The sequence below is a fragment of the Typopeltis vanoorti genome, chromosome 24, assembly GCF_054136105.1.
Source record: "Typopeltis vanoorti isolate ZY-2024b chromosome 24, IOZ_Tvanoo_1.0, whole genome shotgun sequence".
Lineage (NCBI taxonomy): Eukaryota > Metazoa > Arthropoda > Arachnida > Uropygi > Thelyphonidae > Typopeltis > Typopeltis vanoorti.
The window spans coordinates 40,480,299-40,503,214 of NC_143572.1; the positions used below are offsets into that span (position 1 = coordinate 40,480,299).

The window sequence follows — 22,916 nt, forward strand, 5'->3', positions numbered from 1 at the left end:
TGTATTATAAGATAATACCTTTCATAGGTGGGAGTAACACAAAAAATAAAAAAACATGCAATGTCCAAAATTTTGGTATACTACTCTTTCAACATTAAGGCCATCTGAATCATGTTCAACTAACAGGTTCAAATCACACTGTCATGTTTTCCTGTATGGGCACAACATCTTGATTTTTCCTGTATGGGACACAACATCTTAATAGATGCTGGAAATGGTACTTGAAAAAGTTCAATGTCTGGTCTCTAGAACAGAATTTCTAGATTAACTAACCATTAGATAACCCATAGCACTGATGTACAACAGGTTTACAATTGTTTGTGGGTAGGATTATCATTTAATAAGTGGTTAAAAGAATTATTAAATAGTACAAGATAATTAATTTTTTTTAAAAAAATTGCAAAATTTGTGGGTAGGATTATCATTTAATAAGTGGTTAAAAGAATTATTAAATAGTACAAGATAATTAATTTTTTTTAAAAAAATTGCAATATTAAAGACTTCTGTTTAAAAACCATTTCATTAATAATTTCAATAAAAATGCAGTAAGGATTTCAGTTTACTTGAAACATATATAAATAATCAAATTTCAACTCAACTATAGATACAATGACAAGTCATGTTATTTAAATTTATTTCCTTTGAATTAATATTGTACATATTACTGGTCAAGCAAGCAATCTGAACATATTACAATTGGAGCATTTTGTGGGTGTGATGACCGAAAAGAGATGGTGTGCATGACTGGAATTTTTGACACGCTGAGATTTAGTTATTTTCTAAACAACTAAATAAATACTTTCTTAATCATTTTATGAAATATACACTGCAAACAAATCTTTTGATTTTTGTAAGCACAATGAAATTTGAACTGAAATATATACACATTATTGATGGAAATAAATGCCATTATATTTCATCAAGCTAAGCTGTTTTTTTTTTTCCATCATGATCAATTGGAACAGTAAAGAAGATGAGTGATAATCAATGATGAGTACAAGAAATCATATGCTGGTTTCTTCCTATCATAAGAATAAACCAGGATAAATGTCCTGCTTATCTGGCAGTTACCAAATTTAATATATATAAAAGACACCAGGATTTTAAGCTAAAACACAATTAAGCATGCTGCCGATAACAAGTAGTACAGGCAACTCTTCCTACAGTAAACCTGTAGGGATCAAAGGAATAGTTTGTTATAGGAAAATTTGCTATAGCGATTGCATTTAGAATAACACTGATTGATGCTACAGAATTCTTGCCAGGACTTGTTGATAGTTTGTTATACATTTAACTCTATGTCACTATAGTGAACTCATGGGACCCCAGGAATAGTGCTATAGAGAATGGTTTGTTTGCCATAGTGAATTTTGTTAAGCATAATGTTATACCTATGAGGATTTGGATACGATATTTTGATAGTTTATTATATTATTATCATTGCACAATATCTTCACAGATCCAGTTCATCACAGAAGGTCATTCTACATGATCCATGATACACTACATTTATACCACATTTCATGAGTAAATTTGATATCATGGTTTGCTGTAGTGAGAATCAAATGTACTTCGTTTTTATATTGTTCAGTTTCTAATCAGTTCACTATAACAGTGGCTGTTACAGTGAGAACTGACCATAAAGTTTTAAAATTACTCCTTTATCACTATATTAAAACTATATTCACAACAAAAAGTCAACAATGAATTAATTTAAACCTTGTTCCATTTCAAGGACAACATTATTCTGGCAGGGTTTCATAGCTCTGGTGCCGAAGTAACAGGCGGGTACTGGAAGTACTGCTGAAGCTATCTCCACTGCTTCTGTTACTAGCATTACTAGCTGGAGTACCAGGCAATGAAGAAGAGCTTTCAAAATGAACAACAAGTGGATGACGAGTTGGAGATAAATGGCGAAGTGATATATCTCCACCAATCACATCTTGCTTTCGGTCATCATCATTTGAGTCTTTAAGTTTATTAATTGCAGCTCGTCCATCTTCCAGCTCTTTGTTTTCAGAATTTGCAGAATCTTCTAGGTCACTTTTATATCCTTTGTTGTTTAATTTTCCATCAGAAATCTGTTCAAAGTCATTTCTTCCCATTCTGACTCTCTCTGAGGGAGAATCTGAAAGATGAGTAAGTTCGAGTTCTTGAGGAGTATCTAAACTGGTGTCAGTTCCTTGATCTACAAGGATGGTAGTATTTGGAGTGTTTGGATCTTCTGGTGTATAGTAATCAGAATCATCACCTCCAGGAGATGCATCTAAGTGAGAAAAAAAAGTTTTTTCTGATTAATAAATATTTAAAAAAATAATAATAATAAAAAAAAATAAAACAACAAGTAACATAGTTCTCAAAATTTTTATATTAAGCTTCAGAGAGGTTACTTTTGATTAAAAAAAAAACAAATATGAAAAACAACCGGAAGGAACTGTTAAAAGAGGGGGGGATAGCATTTTCTGCTCTCCAATTAACAAGATTGTGGGTTTCAATTCCACTGTGGCATGGATTTTTACAAAAGCCCTTAGATTATACAGCAGTGGTACTATAGGTTGCTATCATATTACTTCTCTTCTCCTATCCACTAGACTCTGTAAATTGCATTTGCTCAACCTTTCTCATATTCAACATTCCAGAAGAGTTTTTTTCTGGTGTCTACAAAAATGGAGCTAAAGATTTAACTGGTGACCATATAATTATTTTAAGTTACTGATATCAATGATAGTTAGATGAAATTTATATGCATATGACATAGGAATAATAATAAAATTCCAGTTTTTGTAAAGACTGTAACTAATAATAAGTTATATAATTTAAGATTCTATCCTGAAGTCAACTGAGAAATGTATATATTTTTGAGTTTTGTAGAACAATATAATGTAAAATAGTAACTACTATAATACTTGGCTATTAATCACCCAGAGACCATGCAGATAAAATATATAAAAAAAATATAAGCTTCAAATCCATGTTATTTCAATAGTAAATGTTGTTTCATATGTTACATAAAGTTCATGGACACTTTGCATGTATTTATGCAAAAGAATATATGATATGATGTGTACACATGTCAAAGTCCATTTGGTGGTTAAACTGCAAGTATAAAAACAAATAAAAAAATATCAGATGGGTTGTCAAACATGAGCATGTAATATTATACGTGGGCTTAGATGTCAGGTTAGTCAACTGGATTCAGGATTGGCTATCTGACAGGTATCAGAGAGTTATGTATTGGGGGAGCAATATCAAGGAAGCAGAAGGTTACAAGTGGAGGATCCCACGGGGCTCAGTACTGGGACCTGTATTGTTTAACCATTATATCAATGACATTATCAATGGATTGCAGAGGGATAATCAGTTGTTTGCAGATGATGTGAAGCTGGGAAGGGTGATAGTGCAGATGTGGTAGCCCTGCAAGAGGATTTGAATAAACTGGACAAATGAGCAAATGAATGGTTTAATGCAGTTAAATGTAAAGTCTTGAAGTTTGGGATACATCGATGGGAGGCTGCATACTCTGTTGGAGGAACTGCACTGGAGGAAGTAGGGGAGGCAAGGGATTCTGGGAGTGATGATTAATAGAAACCTGAAATTCAGGGAACATATTGTAAAGGTGGTGATAAAGGTAACCCAGAGGAATGCTACAATACTGAAAAGGATGCTGACCTGCAGAGAAAAAAGAGTTGTCATTTCTTTGTATAGGGTGTCCCAAAATTCACGCAAGAAGTAATTTTGATAGAAAACACAGGTTTTTAATTAAAAATTGTAATTTCTTATTGATTCATAAAGTATACAGTATAGGGTTATGCATGGAATAGCATATCGGGTAAATGGCCTCCACGGCTTTGCTGGCATATACGCACTCTTTTGTCGAAATTTTCCATGACCGTTTTGCATAAATGTGGCTGAATTTCGTTGATACAGCGCTCAATTTCCTCCTTCAAGGCGTGCGTGGTCGTGGGCTTGTTGGCATAAACCTTAGACTTCAAAAAACCCCAAAGAAAAAAGTCCAACGGCGTTAAGTCACATGATCTGGGCAGCCAATTCTGATCACCAAAACGAGAAATTACACAACCAGGAAATGACTCATGCAGTAACTGAATTGTTTCTCGGGCTGAATGGCATGTGGCACTGTCTTGTTGAAACCACGTCGTCCACATCCATATCTTGCAATTTAGGCACAAAAAACTGGATTATCATGTCGCGATAGCGAGCACCGTTAACTGTTATTGCCTTACCAGCCGCATTGCATTTTCGAAGAAGAATGGACCGATGATGCCTCCAGCCCAAAATCCGCACCAAACAGTGACACGTTGTGGATGCATTTGTTTCTCAACAATCACTCGTGGATTTTCTGAACCCAAAATGCGACAATTTTGTCGATTAACGAAACCATCAAGATGAAAATGAGCCTCATCGCTGAAGATGATTTTGTTCGAAAAATAAGCATCTACTTGTTGTTCCATAATCCATTCAACGAACTCTCTTCGCTATGTGTGGTCAGTAGGCTTCAGTTCTTGAGTCAACTGAACTTTGTAAGCATAAAGATGCAAATCTTTCGTCAGGATACGTTAGAGAGCTTCTCGAAATGCTCAATTCAAGACCACGGTGCCGAATTGATGTTCCTGGACTCTCAGCAACACTCTCACGAACTGCTTCAATGTTTTCTGTTGAACAACTTGTTGAAGGACGGCCAGAGTGTATAAGATCACTAATTGATCCAGTTTCCTTGAATTTTTTAATTAATCTTTTCACAGTTGATGAAGTTAAATCACTATTCTGACCATATTTTGTACGAAAATTGCGAACTGTAGCTGCCAAACCTTCATTATTTTTAAAATATTGCTCAACAATGAAGATGCGTTGTTCTTTCGTGTAGCGCTCCATTTTTAATAACCCTGAACTGTCAGTTGTCACGCTGTCTTTTTTTTCTTGTTGGCAACACTTTACTGCACAAATGGCACTAAATTTAAATCTTGCGTGAATTTTGGGACACCCTGTATAAAGCCTTGATCAGACCACACTTGGACTATTGTTCTCAAATTTGGTCCACAGGATTTAAAGGGAATAAATTAACTGTGTAAAGAGTGCAGAGGCAGATAACAAAGATGGTATCAGGACTGTGCAATGTTAGTTATAAAGACAGGCTGAGGGAATGTGGAGTGCAGAGTTTGGCAGATAGAAGAAAGAGAGGTAATATGATTGAGACTTTTAAACTGTTAAGAGGCAGTCACAGGGTTGACAATGGAGAGTTCTTTCATTTGGTAGAACAGGGGGAAGGAACAAGGACAATGGGGCCATCCCTGGAAGTTATGAAAGGAAGCTGTGAGGAAGAGGATGAGGGATGGTTTCTTTGCATGGAGGATGGTTGAACTGTGGAATGCATTGCCTGATAGAATGGTGAGAGCATGAATGGTCAATGAGTTCAAGGAGTGGTATGATTGACTGTGTTTTCTAGGCTGGGCCTCCCACAATGAGTCTTGTGACTCCTTAGAGGTCTGAATCATCATCATAATAATAATTATAGATTCTTTATTATTAATTACATGGATTATATAGTAATAAACCTTGTTTTGGTTTTTAAGTTTCAGGTAATCTAATGTATAGTAATAAAGATCTACAAACATGTAAAATATGAGAATTTATTAAAATAAATTGGTAAATGTAAAACCCTAACAAAGATGAGATAAATGTTGATAACAAAGAATTGAAGACAATAGCAAAACATAATACTCCAAAACACATTTCTATGAAAAGCAAACTTATTTTTAATAAAGTTTTAATGGAACATGTGTACTAGACATATTTAAATGATTTTCATGCTTACACATGTAACAAAAAATATACAGAATTTTATTCAAAAACTCTAATATATCATATTTGATATACTGGAGTTGTCAACTTGAAATGATCAGACTGCTTGCCAATGCAAATCGTTTTGGAAAGTGATCATTACTAATTGTTCATAATTTATTTTAATAATTATTAATTTTTTTTGTATCTATGCAACTTTTAAGATTGTTCCTTTGTACTTTAATAGTGTAAGCATATACTTCAACTGTGACTAAGACATGAGCTAACATACATGAATCATGACTCATTATTGTAATTCATGTTTTGAATGCGGTTAATGGTCTGTCTCCCTGATGAGTTTTTGAATAAAATTCTATATATTTTTTGTTCATGTGTAAGCCATGCAAGCTATTAAGTAAACCTATTTTTACTTCAATATAATAAAATGTGTTTATTTACTTTAATAATTATTCAAAAGGAAATTCTTTTTCAGAGCTAGTCTTCCAATGCTAGTCTCACTGCTACCATCAAGTTCTCATCTGTTAACTGGCTGCAATATTTATTTTTTAATAAAATGCAATGTTAGATGGGAGTAAAGAGACTGGAAAAAGTGTTACAGAATAAAGTGGATATGAAAAATCAAGGAAACTGGAACTTTTAGGGAAGGGGGGGGGAAGCTGTTGAGTGGATATACAGACATGAGTGAGGCAGCTGAGTGTAAAAATGTATACAACATGCCAAAGTTAAGTACAGCTGGCAACAAACCAGAATGGAATAATTAGTATAAAGCATTAGGATAGTGATGAGCCTAAGGGGCTTTTGCACTTTATGTACAATAATGTCAGGAGCATTCAGAACAAGCAGGAGGAATTTTTAGCATTGGTTAGTTCATCCTGCCTAAAGGTTACTGGCATTAGTGAGACATGGCTAACAGAAGATGATATAGTTTGTGAGATAGAATGTGAAGGGTACAGTGTGATCAGGAAGGATAGAGAAAAAAGAATAGGGGGAGGGGACGAGTGTTATTGATGATAGCTGATGAACTGCAACCAAAGAGAATTGAAGTCCAACTGCAGGCCAGTAAAAATAGCACATTTGAGGATATCTGGTGCGAGACTGAAGCCAGCAGAATAAAACATACAGCTGGATGCTGCTATACATAACTCTAACATATCATATTTGATTGAGTTTTGTGAAGTGATCATTATTAATTAAAAGACCAGGGGATAGGAAAGATGATGAAGACAGTATATATTGGCAAATAGACTCAATGAGTGGAGGGCAGGTAATTATTATGGGGGATTTCAACTATGGGAACATAGATTGAAGGAGGAGGAGCAGACACATAGGAGGAAGGAAATGGAATTTATGCAGTTACTAAGGAATAATTACCTGAGACAGCATGTGATGAATATACCTGGGGTTCAAAAGTGCCCAATCTAGTAATTGCATCTGAGAATCTGTTTATAATGAATGAGACCACGTTGCCACCAATTAATGAGAGTGATCATATGGTCTTGATCTAGGAGGTGGTTAAATGTGTGGAATTTTTCAGTTAAGACGATGTGGAATTACAGGGCTGGTAAGTATGACAAGCTTAGGAGATTGCTTGGATCGGTGCCACGGCATGTAAAACTGCATGGGAAGTGGTAAAGGAGTGTTTGAGGGAGGTAATGGCAGAATGCATACAGAGAGTCAGGAGAGTATATAGAGTGGGAGGTAAATGGATGAATATCATCATTAAGCTGGAGCTGCAAAAAAGAAAGAAGTGTGGAGGGAATTTAAGGGGAAAGATGACCAGCAGGCACATGAATGGTACAAGGCACAGGCCAGAAGTGTAACTAGTGTGTTAAGAAAGGCAAAAGCAGGTTATGAAAGGAAGTTAATGTAGACTAAATATAATCCCAAACAGTTCTTTTGATATGCTCCAAGTACAAGAAAGAATGCATATGGCAGATGATTTTAATAAATGCCAATGGTAAGGGGGGGTAACTGAATCAGTTGACATAGTAGAATTACTAACTGAACACTTTGCAAGAGTATATCATCCAGGTGATGATATTGCAGGAACAAGAGAGGCAAATCAAATGAAGGTGCATAGCATATTAAAGAATCTTGATCTGAATACATCTGTGGGATGCACCTCCATATACCAGCTCGAGTTTTACGTGAAGTGATGAAAGAATTGTCAGTGCTCTTGACCATATTCTTTAATCTAAGTCTCAGCTCTGGGTTAGACCTTGGGGGGGGATGGAAAGAGGGGAAATAGCTCCATTGCATTAAGGAGGCTCTAAGACTGATGTTGAAAATTACCTACTGGTCAGCATATCAAGAGTTGTTGTCAAGGTATTGAGAAGTTGGTTAAAAGCAAAATACAGGAATGGATAGATGGAAATGGGATACTGTATAGGGGGGGCAGCATCATTTTGGGAAGGTAGGTCATGCATAACTTGCTCATGTTTTATAATATAGTGACAGCTGAGATGGATAAAGGTAATGGATTTACAGTGATACTGCTGGACTTTGCTAAGGCCTTTGACAAGATACTATATGGAATTCTAATCAGTAAACTGCAGTGCATTGGGATAGATATAGGATTGGTGAGATGGATAGGAGGGTGGTTGATGGAGAGATATCAGAGAGTAGTTTATTCGGGAGACGAATCCAAAAGAAGGCCCGTGACTAGTGGTATGCTGCAGGGTTCTGTTCTTTGACCACAACTGCTTAATTTGTACATTAACGATATAGGAAAGGATCTGAGAGAAACTGTTCAGGTATTTGCAGGTGATGCAAAGTTGGGTAGAGCAATAGTTAATACAGATGATGTCAAAATTTTGCAGGATGATTTGGATAGATTGGCAGACTGTGCAAAGGAGAATGGATGCCAGATTAATGTGGCAAAGTGTTAAGGTTATGCATAGGGTTTCCGGGCAGGAATTCCCTCCCGCCCATTCTCAGGAATTTTTTTCGTTTCCTGAATCCCGAGAAAATTTGGTTGGGAAAGCGAGAAAATTTTTAATAAATACATATTTTAATATTTTTTTATAGATTGTCTGAAATAAAATGAACTGGTTTGCAAATAAAATTTATTTAAAATGTTCTAACAGTAATATTTTAAATAAATATTTCATATTCTAACTCAAGCATTAGTATTTAAAAAAAAAAAAAAAAAAAAAATATATATATATATATATATTAATACTCAAGTTGGACTTTTGTTGTGCATATTAATTAATTCCGGTTAGCAATAAATTACCACTGTTCTCTTCAAACGCGAGACTTTCTTAAGCTAGAACACTGGATACAGGTAGCCTTTTGTTATTTCTTACTCCTGTGGAGAAACGATAAGAGAGAGAGAGAGAGCATTTCTAATGTGCGAGCACATTCACGTTCCTATTTTAATATTTTTTTATAGATTGCTGTCACAATGAGTAAAGAGTATAAAGAATGTTGGGAATATTTTAGAAAAGATAAAGATAATGAATCAGTTCGTTGCCAGATAAGCTCCAAAACTTTGCAATGCAAAGCATCATCAACCAGCGGTCTACATAGGCACCTAGTATACATTCATGGAATGAAAAGGAAAAAACAGTCTGAATTGAATAATGATGAGCCAATGTCTTCATCTTCTAAAAGACAAACGACAATTTTACATTATGTCAAGGGACTGGATTTAGAAGAAACCGTAAGCAAATTAGCAGCCTTGGATGGGATATCAGTCAACACCATCACAAAAAGTGAGTTTATTAGGGAAAGTTTCACAAGCAAAGGAATGCAGTTGCCAAGAATCCATCTTCAGTTATGACAGTAATACATAATTGTTATAGTAAAGTGAAACAACTGTACATCCAGAAATTGGAAGTATTCAAAAGTGATAATAAAAAACTGAGTATTTCAATAGACGAGTGGACCAGTTGCAAGAATCGCAGATACATGAATGTTCACGTATACTTGGTTTAATAAGAATACATGGGAACTGTCCTGCGGAACAAGCGTTATCCTTGCTTCAGGAAAGATTAGAAAACTTTCAGTTAAAACTTGAAAGTGATGCGGTTGCAATTACAAGTGACGGTGCAGCTGTTATGGAAAAATTCGGAAAATTATCACCGACTATTCAACAGTCCTGCTACAACCATGCGCTATATCTAGCTGTAACAAAAGTGTTTTATGTTAAAAAGTTGAAAGGTGAAGCATCAGTGACCTGTAGCAGTGATAGTGAATTCAATACAGATTCTGAATACGATAAAGATGATAACAGTGATTCTGAGTTAGATTGTGGCCCGAGCTGATCAGTATGATTTGCAAGATGATCTATCTTCGGCAATTAGCAGTGTACGAAGAATTATGAAAATATTTAAATATTCTTCAGGAAAAAATTCTCTTTTGCAGCAAGAAATAACCAAGAGTGAAATGAGGGAACTAGAAGTCATTTTGGACTGTAAAACACGCTGGAACACACTGGAGAGAATGACAGAGAGATTTTTAAAGATTGTAAATCCAATTAAGACCGTTTTACGAGACCTGAAACTCGATCGCTTACGGAAAGAAGAGTATTATGAAATATTGAGAGGTATGTTGAATTGCTTATAGTAAAGTGAAACACCAACCTGTAAGATTAGCAGTGAAGCCTTAAGCAATAGAGAAGCTAATATTCTCACAAGTGAAGGAATTTTTAAGTTCCTGTTCAGTAATTTAGAAAAACAGAATTCTTCAATGAGCCAAATGCTTTTAAAGGAAATAAAATTTGAATCAGTTAAACATAGAAATAGAGATCTTGTGTCTCTCACAAAGTACTTGAGCAACATTAGTTGTTTATGTGAGATGGAAGAGGATGAATTTTTTGCCTTGTCAAGTAAGAATGAAATTGCACAATTGGCGAAGTCATTAATGGAAAGACATTTTAAATAAACATTTACAGCATAAGAAGTTCCAATAAAAGAAATAAAGGATGTCCTTACAGAAAGTTCTGACATTAAATCAGAATCTGATCTGAAGAGTGAATTGACCAAAGCAATATCAATTTCAACATCAAAGCCTAGCCCTATGGATGTAGACAAAATATTTGCTTCTCTAAGGAAGGAAATAAGCTATGAAGCAACGCATTCTCTCACTCCCAACTTGAAGATGCTTTTAGACGCACTTAACAATTCGACCAACGTCTACAGAAAATGAAATTTTTCCACATCAAGTATATTTGCTACAAAGCAAAGATCACGATTGTCTGATCAGGCAATTAATGCTCTATGTTTCTTAAAGTTTCGTTTTAAAAATGACAAATAAAAACTATTTAAAGTATTTTTTAATTTTCAAACGAATAATATTTGCATTTGTTTTCTATTAATGTTTAATTTAATAAATAAAATATTTAAATGAGATTGGGAATGTTAATACATTGTGTGATATATGTAAAAACTCACTGTATACTATAAGGTTTGGTTAAATAAATCATCATCATCATCATCGAATTCCTGCCATGTACCCTCAAGGGGTGTACAGGATATGACAGTACTACATGAAAAAATTACATCATTACTAACTTCCTATCTACAATTTTACTCCAAATCAGTCTGTTACTTGTCAAGACTCCAACATTATCAGATCTTATATTTCTATCGTCTAAGGCACTTTGTACCGTATCAATCCACCTATATCTTGGTCTTCCTCTGGGTCGTTTTCCTGCCAACCTGGCAGAGAACACTTGTTTTGCTAATCTTTCCTCTCCCATTCTATTTAAGTGACCATACTATCTGAGATTAGCTCTGCTAATGCATTCCTGGATGCTGACAATGTCAAGTTCTTTCCTAATATCCTCATTTTTAATATGATATTGCCATTGATGCCATCTGTTCACGCCTCTAATCTTTCTCAGGACTCTCATATCTGCGGTCTCTAGTCTTTGGTCAAGTGTTTTACTTCTGACCCAGCTCTCAGATCCATAAGTTAAAATTGGTTTGAACACAGTCTTGTATACAGCTAATTTAGTGTTCCGACTAATTTCTTTCTTATTCCATATGAATTTATTCAATTGACTTCCCACCATACCAGCTTTGCTGATTCTGTTGTCTATTTCTATATTTAATTTACCATCTTCGGTAAAAATTGTGCCTAAGTAGCTGAAATGTTTTACTTGTTCCACAGGTTCTCCATTCACAACACAGTTGACATTTTCAATGATTCTGCCTATTTTCATTGTCTTTGTCTTTTTATTGCTGACCTTCAAACCATATCTATTACAACAGCTATTCAATTTAGTCAGAGAATCTTGCAGACATGTAGCGGATTTATTTAGAAGTATAACATCATCCGCATAAAGCAAAGAGCTGACATTAACATCTCCAATTTTGATATCAGTTTTAATACCACATTCCTTCATAATGTGATCCATATAGATAATGAATAACAGAGGGGATAATGTACATCCTTGTCTCACACCAGATTTAACATTAAACCATCTTCCTGTACTTCCTTCAATTCTAACTGCTGACTTACAACTCAAATAAAGACTAAGTATTGCTTGATATAATTCCCCATTGACACCATATAACTGCAGCGTATTGAATAGCTTCTCTCTTGGCACCTTGTCATATGCCTTTTCCAAATCGACAAAACTTAAATACAGATCTTTGTTATATTCCCATGCTTTCTCGACTATTTGTCGTAAAGTGAATATCTGATCCTGACAGCCTCTATTTGGCCTGAATCCAGCTTGTTCTTCACCAAGCTTTTCTTCCACAATTCTTCTCAACCGTTTCTCAAGTATACTTGCATAGATCTTGCCAGGAACACTCAGTAGGGAAATACCTCTGTAATTCTCACATTCAGTTTTATTTCCCTTTTTATATATGGGTACTATGAGAGCTCTACTCCAATCATCGGGAATTCGTCCCTCTGTCCAGGCTTTCTGAACTATGCAGTGCAGCCACTGTAAGACTCTTATACCACCATACTTCAGCATTTCTGGTCGAATATCATCTACTCCTGCTGCCTTTCCACATTTCAAGCCTTTGATGGCTTTTTCTACTTCAAGTATGGATATGTATTCCTGACTGCATGCCTGGTCAGTGTTTTTTATCACTGTGCTGTCATCACTGCTTGTTTCATTTAGCAGTTTTTCAAAGTAATTACTCCATACTTCAAGGATATCTTTCTCTCCTGTTTTCATTTCACCTTTATCATCTCTAATTCCTTTTACAGCACTCTTTCCTTCATTCCTAAGCTTCTTCAACAACCTCCAGAATATTTTGCCACCTTCTTGATATTTATTTTCTATATTCTTGCCAAAGTCCTCCCATGACTTTTGTTTAGCTAGTTTTACACACTGTTTAGCTTTCTTACATTTGTCTCTGTATTCTGTAAGAGTAAAAGCTGACTTATTTGCCAGGAACTTTTGATATGCTTTCTTCTTTTCCTTCACTGCCTCTTTAACTTCCTGTGTCCACCAGGGAGTTCTGATTTTTTTATCCTTGCACACAACCTCACCACATGCCTCTCTGGCAGAATCAATCAATGTTTCCTTCAGAGTTTGCCACTGAATCTCCAAGGTTTGATTCCTGTTCTCAAACTCTTTCATTTTCTTTTCAATAATATTTCTGTATTTTAGTCTACAGTTCACATCTGAGAGCTGCTCAACTTTTATTCGCTTTAAAACTTTCTTACATGTTATTCTTTTCAATATGAAATTCAATTTTATCCTGCTCAAGACTAAATAGTGATCACTTCCAATTTCAAATCCTCTGTACACTCTGGTGTCCTGCACCAGGGAGAAAACATCACTATCAACAATAACATAGTCAATGAGACTTTTCTTATTCCTAGCCTCTTCTCTCCATGTGAATTTGTGCACATTTTTATGTTGGAACATGGTGTTAGTAATAACCAGTCCATGTCCTGAGCAGAAATCCAACAGATATTTGCCATTATTATTAGCTTTGCTCTTTTCTCCAAATTTTCCCAAAATATTTTTGTATGTCTCACAATCATTTCCTACTCTACTATTTAGATCACCAACAAGGACCAATGGTTAAATAAAGTCTGCATTAATTACATTGTTTATATTTTGAGAAAACCTGAAATATAACAGAAACCTAGCCAAAATGATACTGTAGTGACCCCTGTTTAGCACTCAGGGCAAGAGATGCACTAGTCATGAAATTCCGGTTGACCTCCATTTAGGAAATTTTATTTACTCATTTTTTGCTTCGACCTTTTACATATAGGAGTGTCTCGAAACCTCTGAAAGACTGCGCCAGGGCCACGAAACCCGGTTGCCCCTCCTTCTCTACGGCTTTTCTGTTTATTAACATTTACTGTTATAGTCATTATTACAGATGATCAACGAAAATTATATAAAAAAGATTATTTCAGGAATTCTTGGGAAATATGATTTCCGTTCTCGATTCCCGAAGGTTCCAAAATGTCAGGAATTTGGAAACACTAGTTATGCATTTTGGGGCAAAAACATTACCAGCTGTATATCACATTGGTGGAACTGTACTCCAGGAAATTGATAAAGCCGGAGATTTGGGAGTTAGTGGATATGAAGTTAAAGTTTAAGAGGCACATAGCAAAAGTGGCTAAAGCAGCTCATCAGATTGTTTGGTTACTGAAGAACATTGATGAGCAGAGACAAGCAGGTTATTGTTCCTCTGTATTGAGTTTGATAAGACTTTGTCTTGACTACTGTGTGCAGATCTGGGCACTAGGGTTTCTTGGTGATGAGAAGGACATGGAGAGGATCCAGAAGTAAGTGACTAAGATGGTAGCAGGTCTATGGAATGAACCTTATAAGAACGGGTTGAAGATTTTGTGGGTAACAGAAACTGGTTGATAGGCAGAAAAGGGGTGATATGATTGAGACATACAAATTACTGAGGGCTTATACAAGATTAATTCAGAGGAAATTTTTCAGAACAGGTCTGGTGGTGAGAGAACCAGGGGCCTTCCATGGAAACCGAGTAAGCGAGTAGTTAGCAAGGGTGTTAGAACAAGGGTTTTTTGCTTGCAGAGTAGTGAATGAGTGCAATAGGTTGCCAGAATCCGTTGTAGGTGTGCCATGTCTATGAATGAGTTCAAAGCAAAGTATGATAAATACTGTGCAAATGTTGGATAGTTCTTGACATGATGTTTAGGTCCTTCCTCGATGAGTCTAAGAACTTCTTGGAGTAGCCTGTAGTAATAATAATAATAATAATAATGTCGTAAAAGCTTGCTCACAGTAGTGTTGTTGGAAATATTGATAAGAGAAGTAGAGCTACTGTAGCTAATATTTGCTTGAATTGTTATACAAATCTGTCCAAAATTGTCAAGTTTTTATCTTTGAAAAAAAAAAACAAAATTAATCTATCATTATTATGAATTTCTATTAAGGAAAATTTTACATCTGTCCAGTTAAATATTGAAATAAAACAAAATGAGGAATAGTCTGTTGTATAAAGATTTCAAAAGTTCCACATCTATTTCTTGAAAAGGAAATGTTACGAAAGAAATAGATTTTTAAAAAAATCAAATTCTTGAAATCTTGCATTCATAATACATATATTCACGAATCCTTAATAAATTCATTAACAATAAATACTTTCTTCTTATAAATTATTTACTGGGAATCATCTCCCTAGCAATGTAATATGCAATCTAAAGATTCTCAAAATCTACTGACCTTATATGACTTTTTCTTGTGGAAATGTTCAGATTTATCAAAGAGAATAGATCCCACCTCTGAAAGCAAAACTTCAGAATATCAAGCATCACGGCATGATGCCATAGCATCCATTCAATTCACATGAAAGGAATTTGAATCTGCAGAATGACTCAATGAGCTTATATCACTATTTGTATAATGTAGCAGATCTCACACATATACACAAACAAAAAAAAAGTTATATGTAAAGAACAAAAAATAATCCAACATTATTTATGCTTTACACAATTCAATTCAGATTATTTCAGCCACAACTCAAACAATAAATACCTGTTCCCATAGGAGATTTCACATCACCATCACAAAGATGCAATGAATGTGGAGTAGACAAAGAAATAGGACTACTACTACATGGCCTAGTGCCTTTGGAAGAAACAATTGCAGGTACACACTCAGTAACACTGCTCTCTAGAAGTGATCGTGTTTCAGCAGCTTCAGCTTCCTTTTCCTATTGTCAAAATACAGAAACAAAATATAACTGAATATCTAAAACAAGAAATCTAAAAAGAATAAAAAAATATTACATTAAGTGAGGAAAGACAACTCTACATAATATAAGATTATTTCTTCCTAGAAGTTTCAGAAGTGAACATAGCTTGAGCACATTTAAAAATATCCATCACAGTTGCCTCTCACACAACAGTAAATCCACAGAGATCACAGGAGCAGTTTGTTATAGTGGATGGTCTGCCTTAGTCAGTCCTGGTGTTGTTAATGGACCAGAGTTGACAAAGGCAAAGCATTAGTCATAAAAGATAAGAAAGAGCACTTTAGGAAGATTTATTTAATGCTTTGCGAGTTTTTTAAATTTATTGTCCCCTCATCTAATCCATTATTAGCTAGGTGAATAAAGGTAAGAAATTAAATGATTATGTCCTCCAGATTAGATGAATAATTAAAATAAAAACTCAAGATCTTTTATGCTCATCTTCCCAGACTATATGGTCTTCCAAAGATCCATAAACCTGGCATTCCTTTAAGACCTGTTGTTGATTGCATTGGTTGTCCCATGTATAAAGTCTTTAAGTAATCTACTTTCACTAGGAAATATGCTTTGCATATTAAGAACTCTTTGGACTTTAAAAAATAAAATTTGTGCTCTTCATTTAGGTCCTTTACATATTATTTAACTTAGATATAGTATCCCTTTTCACTAGCATTCCTTTGACATATTAATTTATTGAAATAAGATTTTCCTCCTGACATTGTCACACTTTTTGACTTTGTTATTCATTCTGATTATTTCAGTCTTCAAGTTAAATTATATTCACAGATTGAAGGTATAGAGCTATGGGAAGTTCTCTTTTTCTTATTCTTGCTAACTACTTTATGGAGAACTTTGAAGATCACCTCCTTAATGACATTTCTCTCAACCAACATTGTAGTACATATATGTTGATGATATATTTTTCATATGCAATGGTTATCCATCAGATTTAAAACTTTTTGTCTCAAATATAAATTTGATTCATTCTAAAATTCAGTTCACCCTAGAGGAGAAAAACAACCATTTAACCTTTCTAAATGTATTGATTACTTGCCAACCTGATGGTAGTTTCCATTTCTCAGTATTTCAAAACAAATGCATACTGATTATTATATCCATGCAACATCACATCACCACCTGACAAAAAATCAGAACCATCAAGACTGTTGCACCATGCTCAAGTATGAGCATGGTGTTCTACAGTAGATCTATTATTCCAAAAACTGAATTACATCAAATCCGTCTTTCTAAAAAATGGTTTCAATGAGTCCTTAATCACCAAAGCATTTAACACTTTCAGACTCCCAGTTCCTGTAGGAGGAAATCTCTCTCTCTCTCAGATTCTCCTCCCTTATATTAAAGGAATATCTGAACATGTTGCTAAAATTCTGAGGCTTCTCAACATCATGATTTCCTTTTGTCCTGTCAGGAATTCAACTTTTGTTTCTGTGTCTAAAGACAAGCTTCATTCAATAAACTTTCCAGGTTTGATTCCTTGCTCATCTGGTTTGTCTTATTTTGGATAATCAGCTAAATTTTTGCCCAACATGAAGAACACAATATCCAGACCACGACTCCTGATAGAATGCTTAAACAACTAGTGCCATGAGACTTTTTAACATCATCTGAATTTGAACTGATTTCATGGCCTTTGGTTATCCTCTCTAAGGGAAATATTGTTGTTGTTATTATCGTATGGGCAATTCCATGGAGTCTGAAGACTCATCACAGGAGATCCGAACTATCCACATAATATCTATGATACCCATTAACAGACAAAGTGCTTACAACTTCAGCAAACCATTCATTCACCACTCTCGAAGAGGAAATTCTAGTGCTCACACATCTACCAACTCTTACCTAACTTCCAAGGATGATCTCGTTCCCCCCCCCCATCACCACCAGCCAAGTGCCGAAACACTTCCCTTGCATCACCTTTAAGTAAGTTAAAGTTTCTATCATATTCTCTCTTTTTGGCTATCAACCAACTTTTGCAGTCTGCACATCCTCAATCTATCCTCATAAAGAACATTCCATAGACCACTTACTATCTTGATCATCCACCTCTAGATTCTCTCCACTACTTCCTCATCCCCCAATAAATCAGAAATTACCAGACCTGAGCACTGTAATCCAGACATATCAAGACATATGATTATGTGGACATATCAAGGCCTTATAAAGAGGGAATAGCAACTTCCTTATTTTTATTTGTTAGTGTGTTCTTCAATAGTCGATCAATCTTATGAGCTACCCTGGAAACCTTAGCAATATGTCCTCTAAACTTCAACTTTCTGTCTATTGCCACTCAAAAATCCCTAGCTACATCTATTTCCTGGAGTACAGTTCCATCAATGTGGTACATGGCTTGTAATCTATTTATCCCAAAATACATAACTTGACATTTCGTCATATTAAACTGACACCTATTATCCTTTGTCCATACTGACAGACTATTTAAATCATCCTGCAAGCTCTCCACATCATCTTAATTAATTATTATTCTACCTAATTTTGCATCATCAGCAGACTGAATATTTCTTTTCAGGTTATTTCCTGTATCATTTATGTACAAATTAAACAGTAGTGGTTCCTAGCATTGAAACTTGTGACACACACCTGCTTTCTCCTGGATGCTGCTCTTCCATATACCACTTTTTGATATCTGTCCAGCAACCGCAACCACCCTCTTATCCACATAACTAGAGTCATATCCATCCCTATTTGTTCCATGTGAGAATCATCATGTAGCCATTCCCTTTATCCAACTCAGCTGTCACTATTATAAAAAGTTAGTAAATTACAAAGGCATGACTGACCCTCACAAAGCCATGTTGCCCTTCATAGCATATCATATTCTTATTAGCCCATTCCCAAATTCTCTTTTTGACTAACTTTTCCAGTACTTTTACCACCAAACATGAGATACTGACTGGTCTATAATTTGCTACTGCAGTCTTAGAGCCTCCCTTATGCAAAGGAATTATTTTGCCCTCTTTCTAACTTTCTGTCTACTGCCACTCAAAAATCCCTAGCTTCATCCATTTCCTGGAGTACGGTTCCATCAATCCCTTGGAACTCTATGAAAACTGAGACTTAAAATAAAGACTTAGTCAGAGGCACTGGCAGTTTCCTTGCACATTCTTGTAAAATGCAAGCCGGAATGAGAGAGAGAGGTATGGGGGTGCTAGAAGAGGAGAAAATCGAAATAGGAGAGAGGGAATGAGAGAGAGAGGTATGGGAATGCTAGAAGAGGAGAGAATGGAAACAGTAGGAGAGACGGAATGAGAGAGAGGCATGGGAGTGCTAGAGGAGGAGAGAATGGAAACAGTAGGAGAGACGGAATGAGCAAGAGGTATGGCAGTGCTAGAAGAGGAGAAAATGGAAACAGTAGGAGAGAGGTATGGGAATGAAAGAAGAGGAGAAAATGGAAACAGTAGGAGAGAAGGAATGGTAAGAGGTATAATGTATGGGGACTCAATGATCTGTGGTGTTCAAGATAGGATGCGTGAGGAGTGTTTGCCAGGAGGAATGATAGAAAGGGTGGCTTTGGCAGTTAAAAGAGGTGAAAAGGTGGATGAGATGATTGTGATGTGGGAACAAATGACTCGAGTGGTGGTGGTGGTGTAAATAAGGCAGCGAGAGATATGAGATTCTTGCTTGAGGTGGTACGAAAGAAGACACAGAGAGGAAAGATAGTGTGTGTGTGTGTGTTGCCTAGGTATGATAATGACGAACTGAGCAGAAGAGCGGTAATATTGAATAACATAATAGCTAGAATGTGTGACAAGAGAGGACTAGAATATGTGGATGCTTGGAGTGCATTTGAGGACAGAGAGGAATTATATGCAAGAGACTACTTACATTTGAATGAGGAAGGACGTAGGCATCTGGAGAGAGAGATTGCTGTTCTGAAAAAGTCAGTGTGTCCCAGGGAGGATGGTAGCAGGGGTGGTATGGCGATGGTGGCCTCTTGTGGGAATGAGTACTTGGGAGAAGGGGAACGACATCAGGTAACACTGAGCCCAGTGGAGTCTAGAAGGGATAATGCTGGGTACAGAAACAATGGCATTTATATGCTATATACCAATGCCAGGAGTATCCGGAATAAGGGAGAGGAATTGGTGGCGCTGATAGCATCAGCCTGGCCAAAATTTATTGGGATCACTGAGACGTGGTAGACAGAAGAGGATATAATAACAGGAATAGACGTTGCTGGGTGCAGCATTTTTCGGCAGGATAGGAAGCGTGGTGGTGGAGTACTGCTTATGATAAGTGACGACCTATGTCCTCTAAGAGTGGAGAGTTTGGAAGGCAGTGACACTAATGATTTTGAAAGCATACAGGGTGTTCGGGATAAATTTGACATATTTATAATTAATTATATTTTTCCGTAAGTTACATGTATTAACACACACTTCTCTTCATTTAAAAGTTTGGACCCTTCTTCATTCATATACAAGATGTCAGAAAGGATGGATAGCTGGAACCCACCTGAATCATGGAAGAGAATAACTTGTATCATGATGATTCGTGCCCGCCATCAAAATAAGGATATTACGACTGCTGCCCAATGCTCCCTGAATACAGTAAAAACAATCAGGCATGAACTAGAGACTTGCAATGGTGACTACGAGGATGTAGCAAGAAGAAAGATCCCTAGCAGACGATCTGATTGCGTTCGTACAGCAGAATTCCTCGCAAATCTGCAGGAACAGGTGTTGAAGAACCCTGGCATTGGAATTCGGGCTTTGTTCGTGGAGTTGCTAACTGTAGTCAAGCCCTGGATAACAAGGGTAGCCAATGGTAAGCCGTATGTATGCCAGCAGGATTCGGCCCCTTGCCACACCTCTGGGAAAAGTCAAAAATGGTTGTCTGAAAATTTCTACGACTTCACCAGTCCAAATGTTTGGCCTCCAAACTCCCCAGACCTTAACCCCATGGATTATTTTGTATGGGGCGCAGTTGAAAAAGACACCAATCGCACTTCCAGTAATACAAAAGCCCAGTTAATGGATAAAATTAAAACAGTTTTTGCGGCCCTTCCCAGGGAGACTGTAGCATCAGCTTGTTCGAGGTTCCGAAGCAGAATTGAAGCTGTGATCGATGCTAATGGTGGTTATTTTGAGTAAATCTTGTTGATAGTATTGTAATTAACTCTGCCTGTAATGTTTTTTTGTCAATTCATTAAATTTAATAGATACAAAGAAGATTTTCTTTTTCCTTACGAAACTGTCAAATTTATCCCGAACACCCTGTATGGTGTGAGGTAGAGGTGGGTAAGACAGGATATTTAGTGGGGTGTTGCTACAGACCCAGGAGTACAGAGGGTGGGGACCAGGAAATGTTTAGACAGTTGAGTTTGGCAAGTGCAAGAAGAATGATTGTTATGGGAGATTTTAACTACAGTAGTATAAACTGGGGAGAGGAAGATGCATGTAGCAATAAGGGAATGGAATTTCTAGAATTCTTGAGGGGCAAATCTCTTAGGCAACATATAATAGAGGGAACAAGAGGTTCGAGAGTTTTGGATTTGGTTATAGCATCAGAAGAGTTGATAATAACTGAGATGACATCTCTCCCACCAGTTGGAGAGAGTGACCATATGGTTTTGACTTGGAAAATGAATAGACATGCAGGAGTATCAAAGAGATGGGAACGTATGTGGAATTATAAGGCAGGTGATTATAATAGTCTTAGACATCAACTTCAGGAAGTTTCATGGAGGGAGGAATTGGAAGGCTGGGATATCATTAGTGCATGGGAAATTATGACAGAATATTTGTTAGCAGCAATGGTAAGATGTATACCATGAGTGAACAAGAGGACACAATTTGGAGTAAAGTGGATGACAAACAATATTAAACAGGAATTGCATGAGAAAAAGAGGCTGTGGAAGAGATATAAGGAGACAGGAGAAGAGTATAAGACACAGACCAAAAGAGTGACTAGTATGGTAAGGAAGATGAAACTGGAATATGAGAGGAGATTAGCCCTAAGATCCAAAGAAAATCCTAAGGAATTATTTAGATATGTGGCCAGTAGGAGGAGAAATGACTGTGGAAGAATGATATTGTAGGATAAAAATGGGAATAGAGTGACTGATGCAGTGGACATAGATAGTAGAATTATTCAATGAACACTTTATTGGAGTAGTTCATCCTGGAGGAGTCAGTTTTAATGCTAGAGGGATAGGGCTGGTTCAAGGTTTAGAGGTACAGGAGGAGAGTGTGTTTCAAGTACTGAGTACTCTGGATGTCAGTAAAGCTCTTTGGGACTGGATGGTATTTCACCACGAGTTTTGAGAGAATGTGCTAGGGAACTGACAGTGCCTTTGACCTGCTTTTCAATGAAAGTCTGGCTGCTGGAAAGGTGCCCATGGAATGGAAGGAAGGTAAGATAGTGCCATTGCATAAGGGCGGTAGCAGACTGGAAGTGTCTAATTATAGACCAGTTTGTGTGTCATCAGTAGTTAGTAAGATCTTGGAGAAAGTAGTGAAGGATCGTATACAGCATTGGGCAGATGAGGGTAATGTTATCTGTGAGAGTCAACATGAATTTGTGAAGGGGCGCTCTTTGTTTAGCAATATGCTAGCCTTTTATGATAAAGTTACAAGAGCATTAGATGAGGGAAAGGCATATACTGCCATTTTCTTAGACTTAGCAAAGGCATTTGACAGGGTGCCACATGATAAGCTGATATTCAAGTTGCAGCACATGGGTCTGGATGTCAGATTGGTCAACTGGATTCAAAAATGGCTGTCCGATAGGTATCAGAGAGTTGTGTATGGTGGAGCAATATCAAAGAGGCAGAAGGTTACAAGTGGGGCTCCACAGGGCTCAGTACTGGGACCTATATTGTTTAACCTTTATATCAATGACATTGTCAGTGGATTGCAAGGGGATATTCAGTTGTTTGCAGATGATGCGAAGCTG

General features: G+C 36.4%; 1 protein-coding gene across 1 annotated transcript in view; it reads right to left on the bottom strand.

The window, feature by feature from the left end:
• Positions 1 to 729: 729 nt before the first annotated feature.
• Positions 730 to 22,916, bottom strand: part of Mrgn1 (Mahogunin ring finger 1) — a 122,493-nt gene continuing 100,306 nt past the window's right edge. The window contains exons 12-13 of the mRNA XM_090413751.1: positions 15,764 to 15,941; positions 730 to 2,266 (exon numbers count right to left, since the gene is read on the bottom strand). Of these exons, the coding sequence (XP_090269877.1) occupies positions 1,743 to 2,266; positions 15,764 to 15,941 (702 nt within the window). The 3' untranslated portion in view covers positions 730 to 1,742. The remainder of the gene's footprint in view (positions 2,267 to 15,763; positions 15,942 to 22,916) is intronic.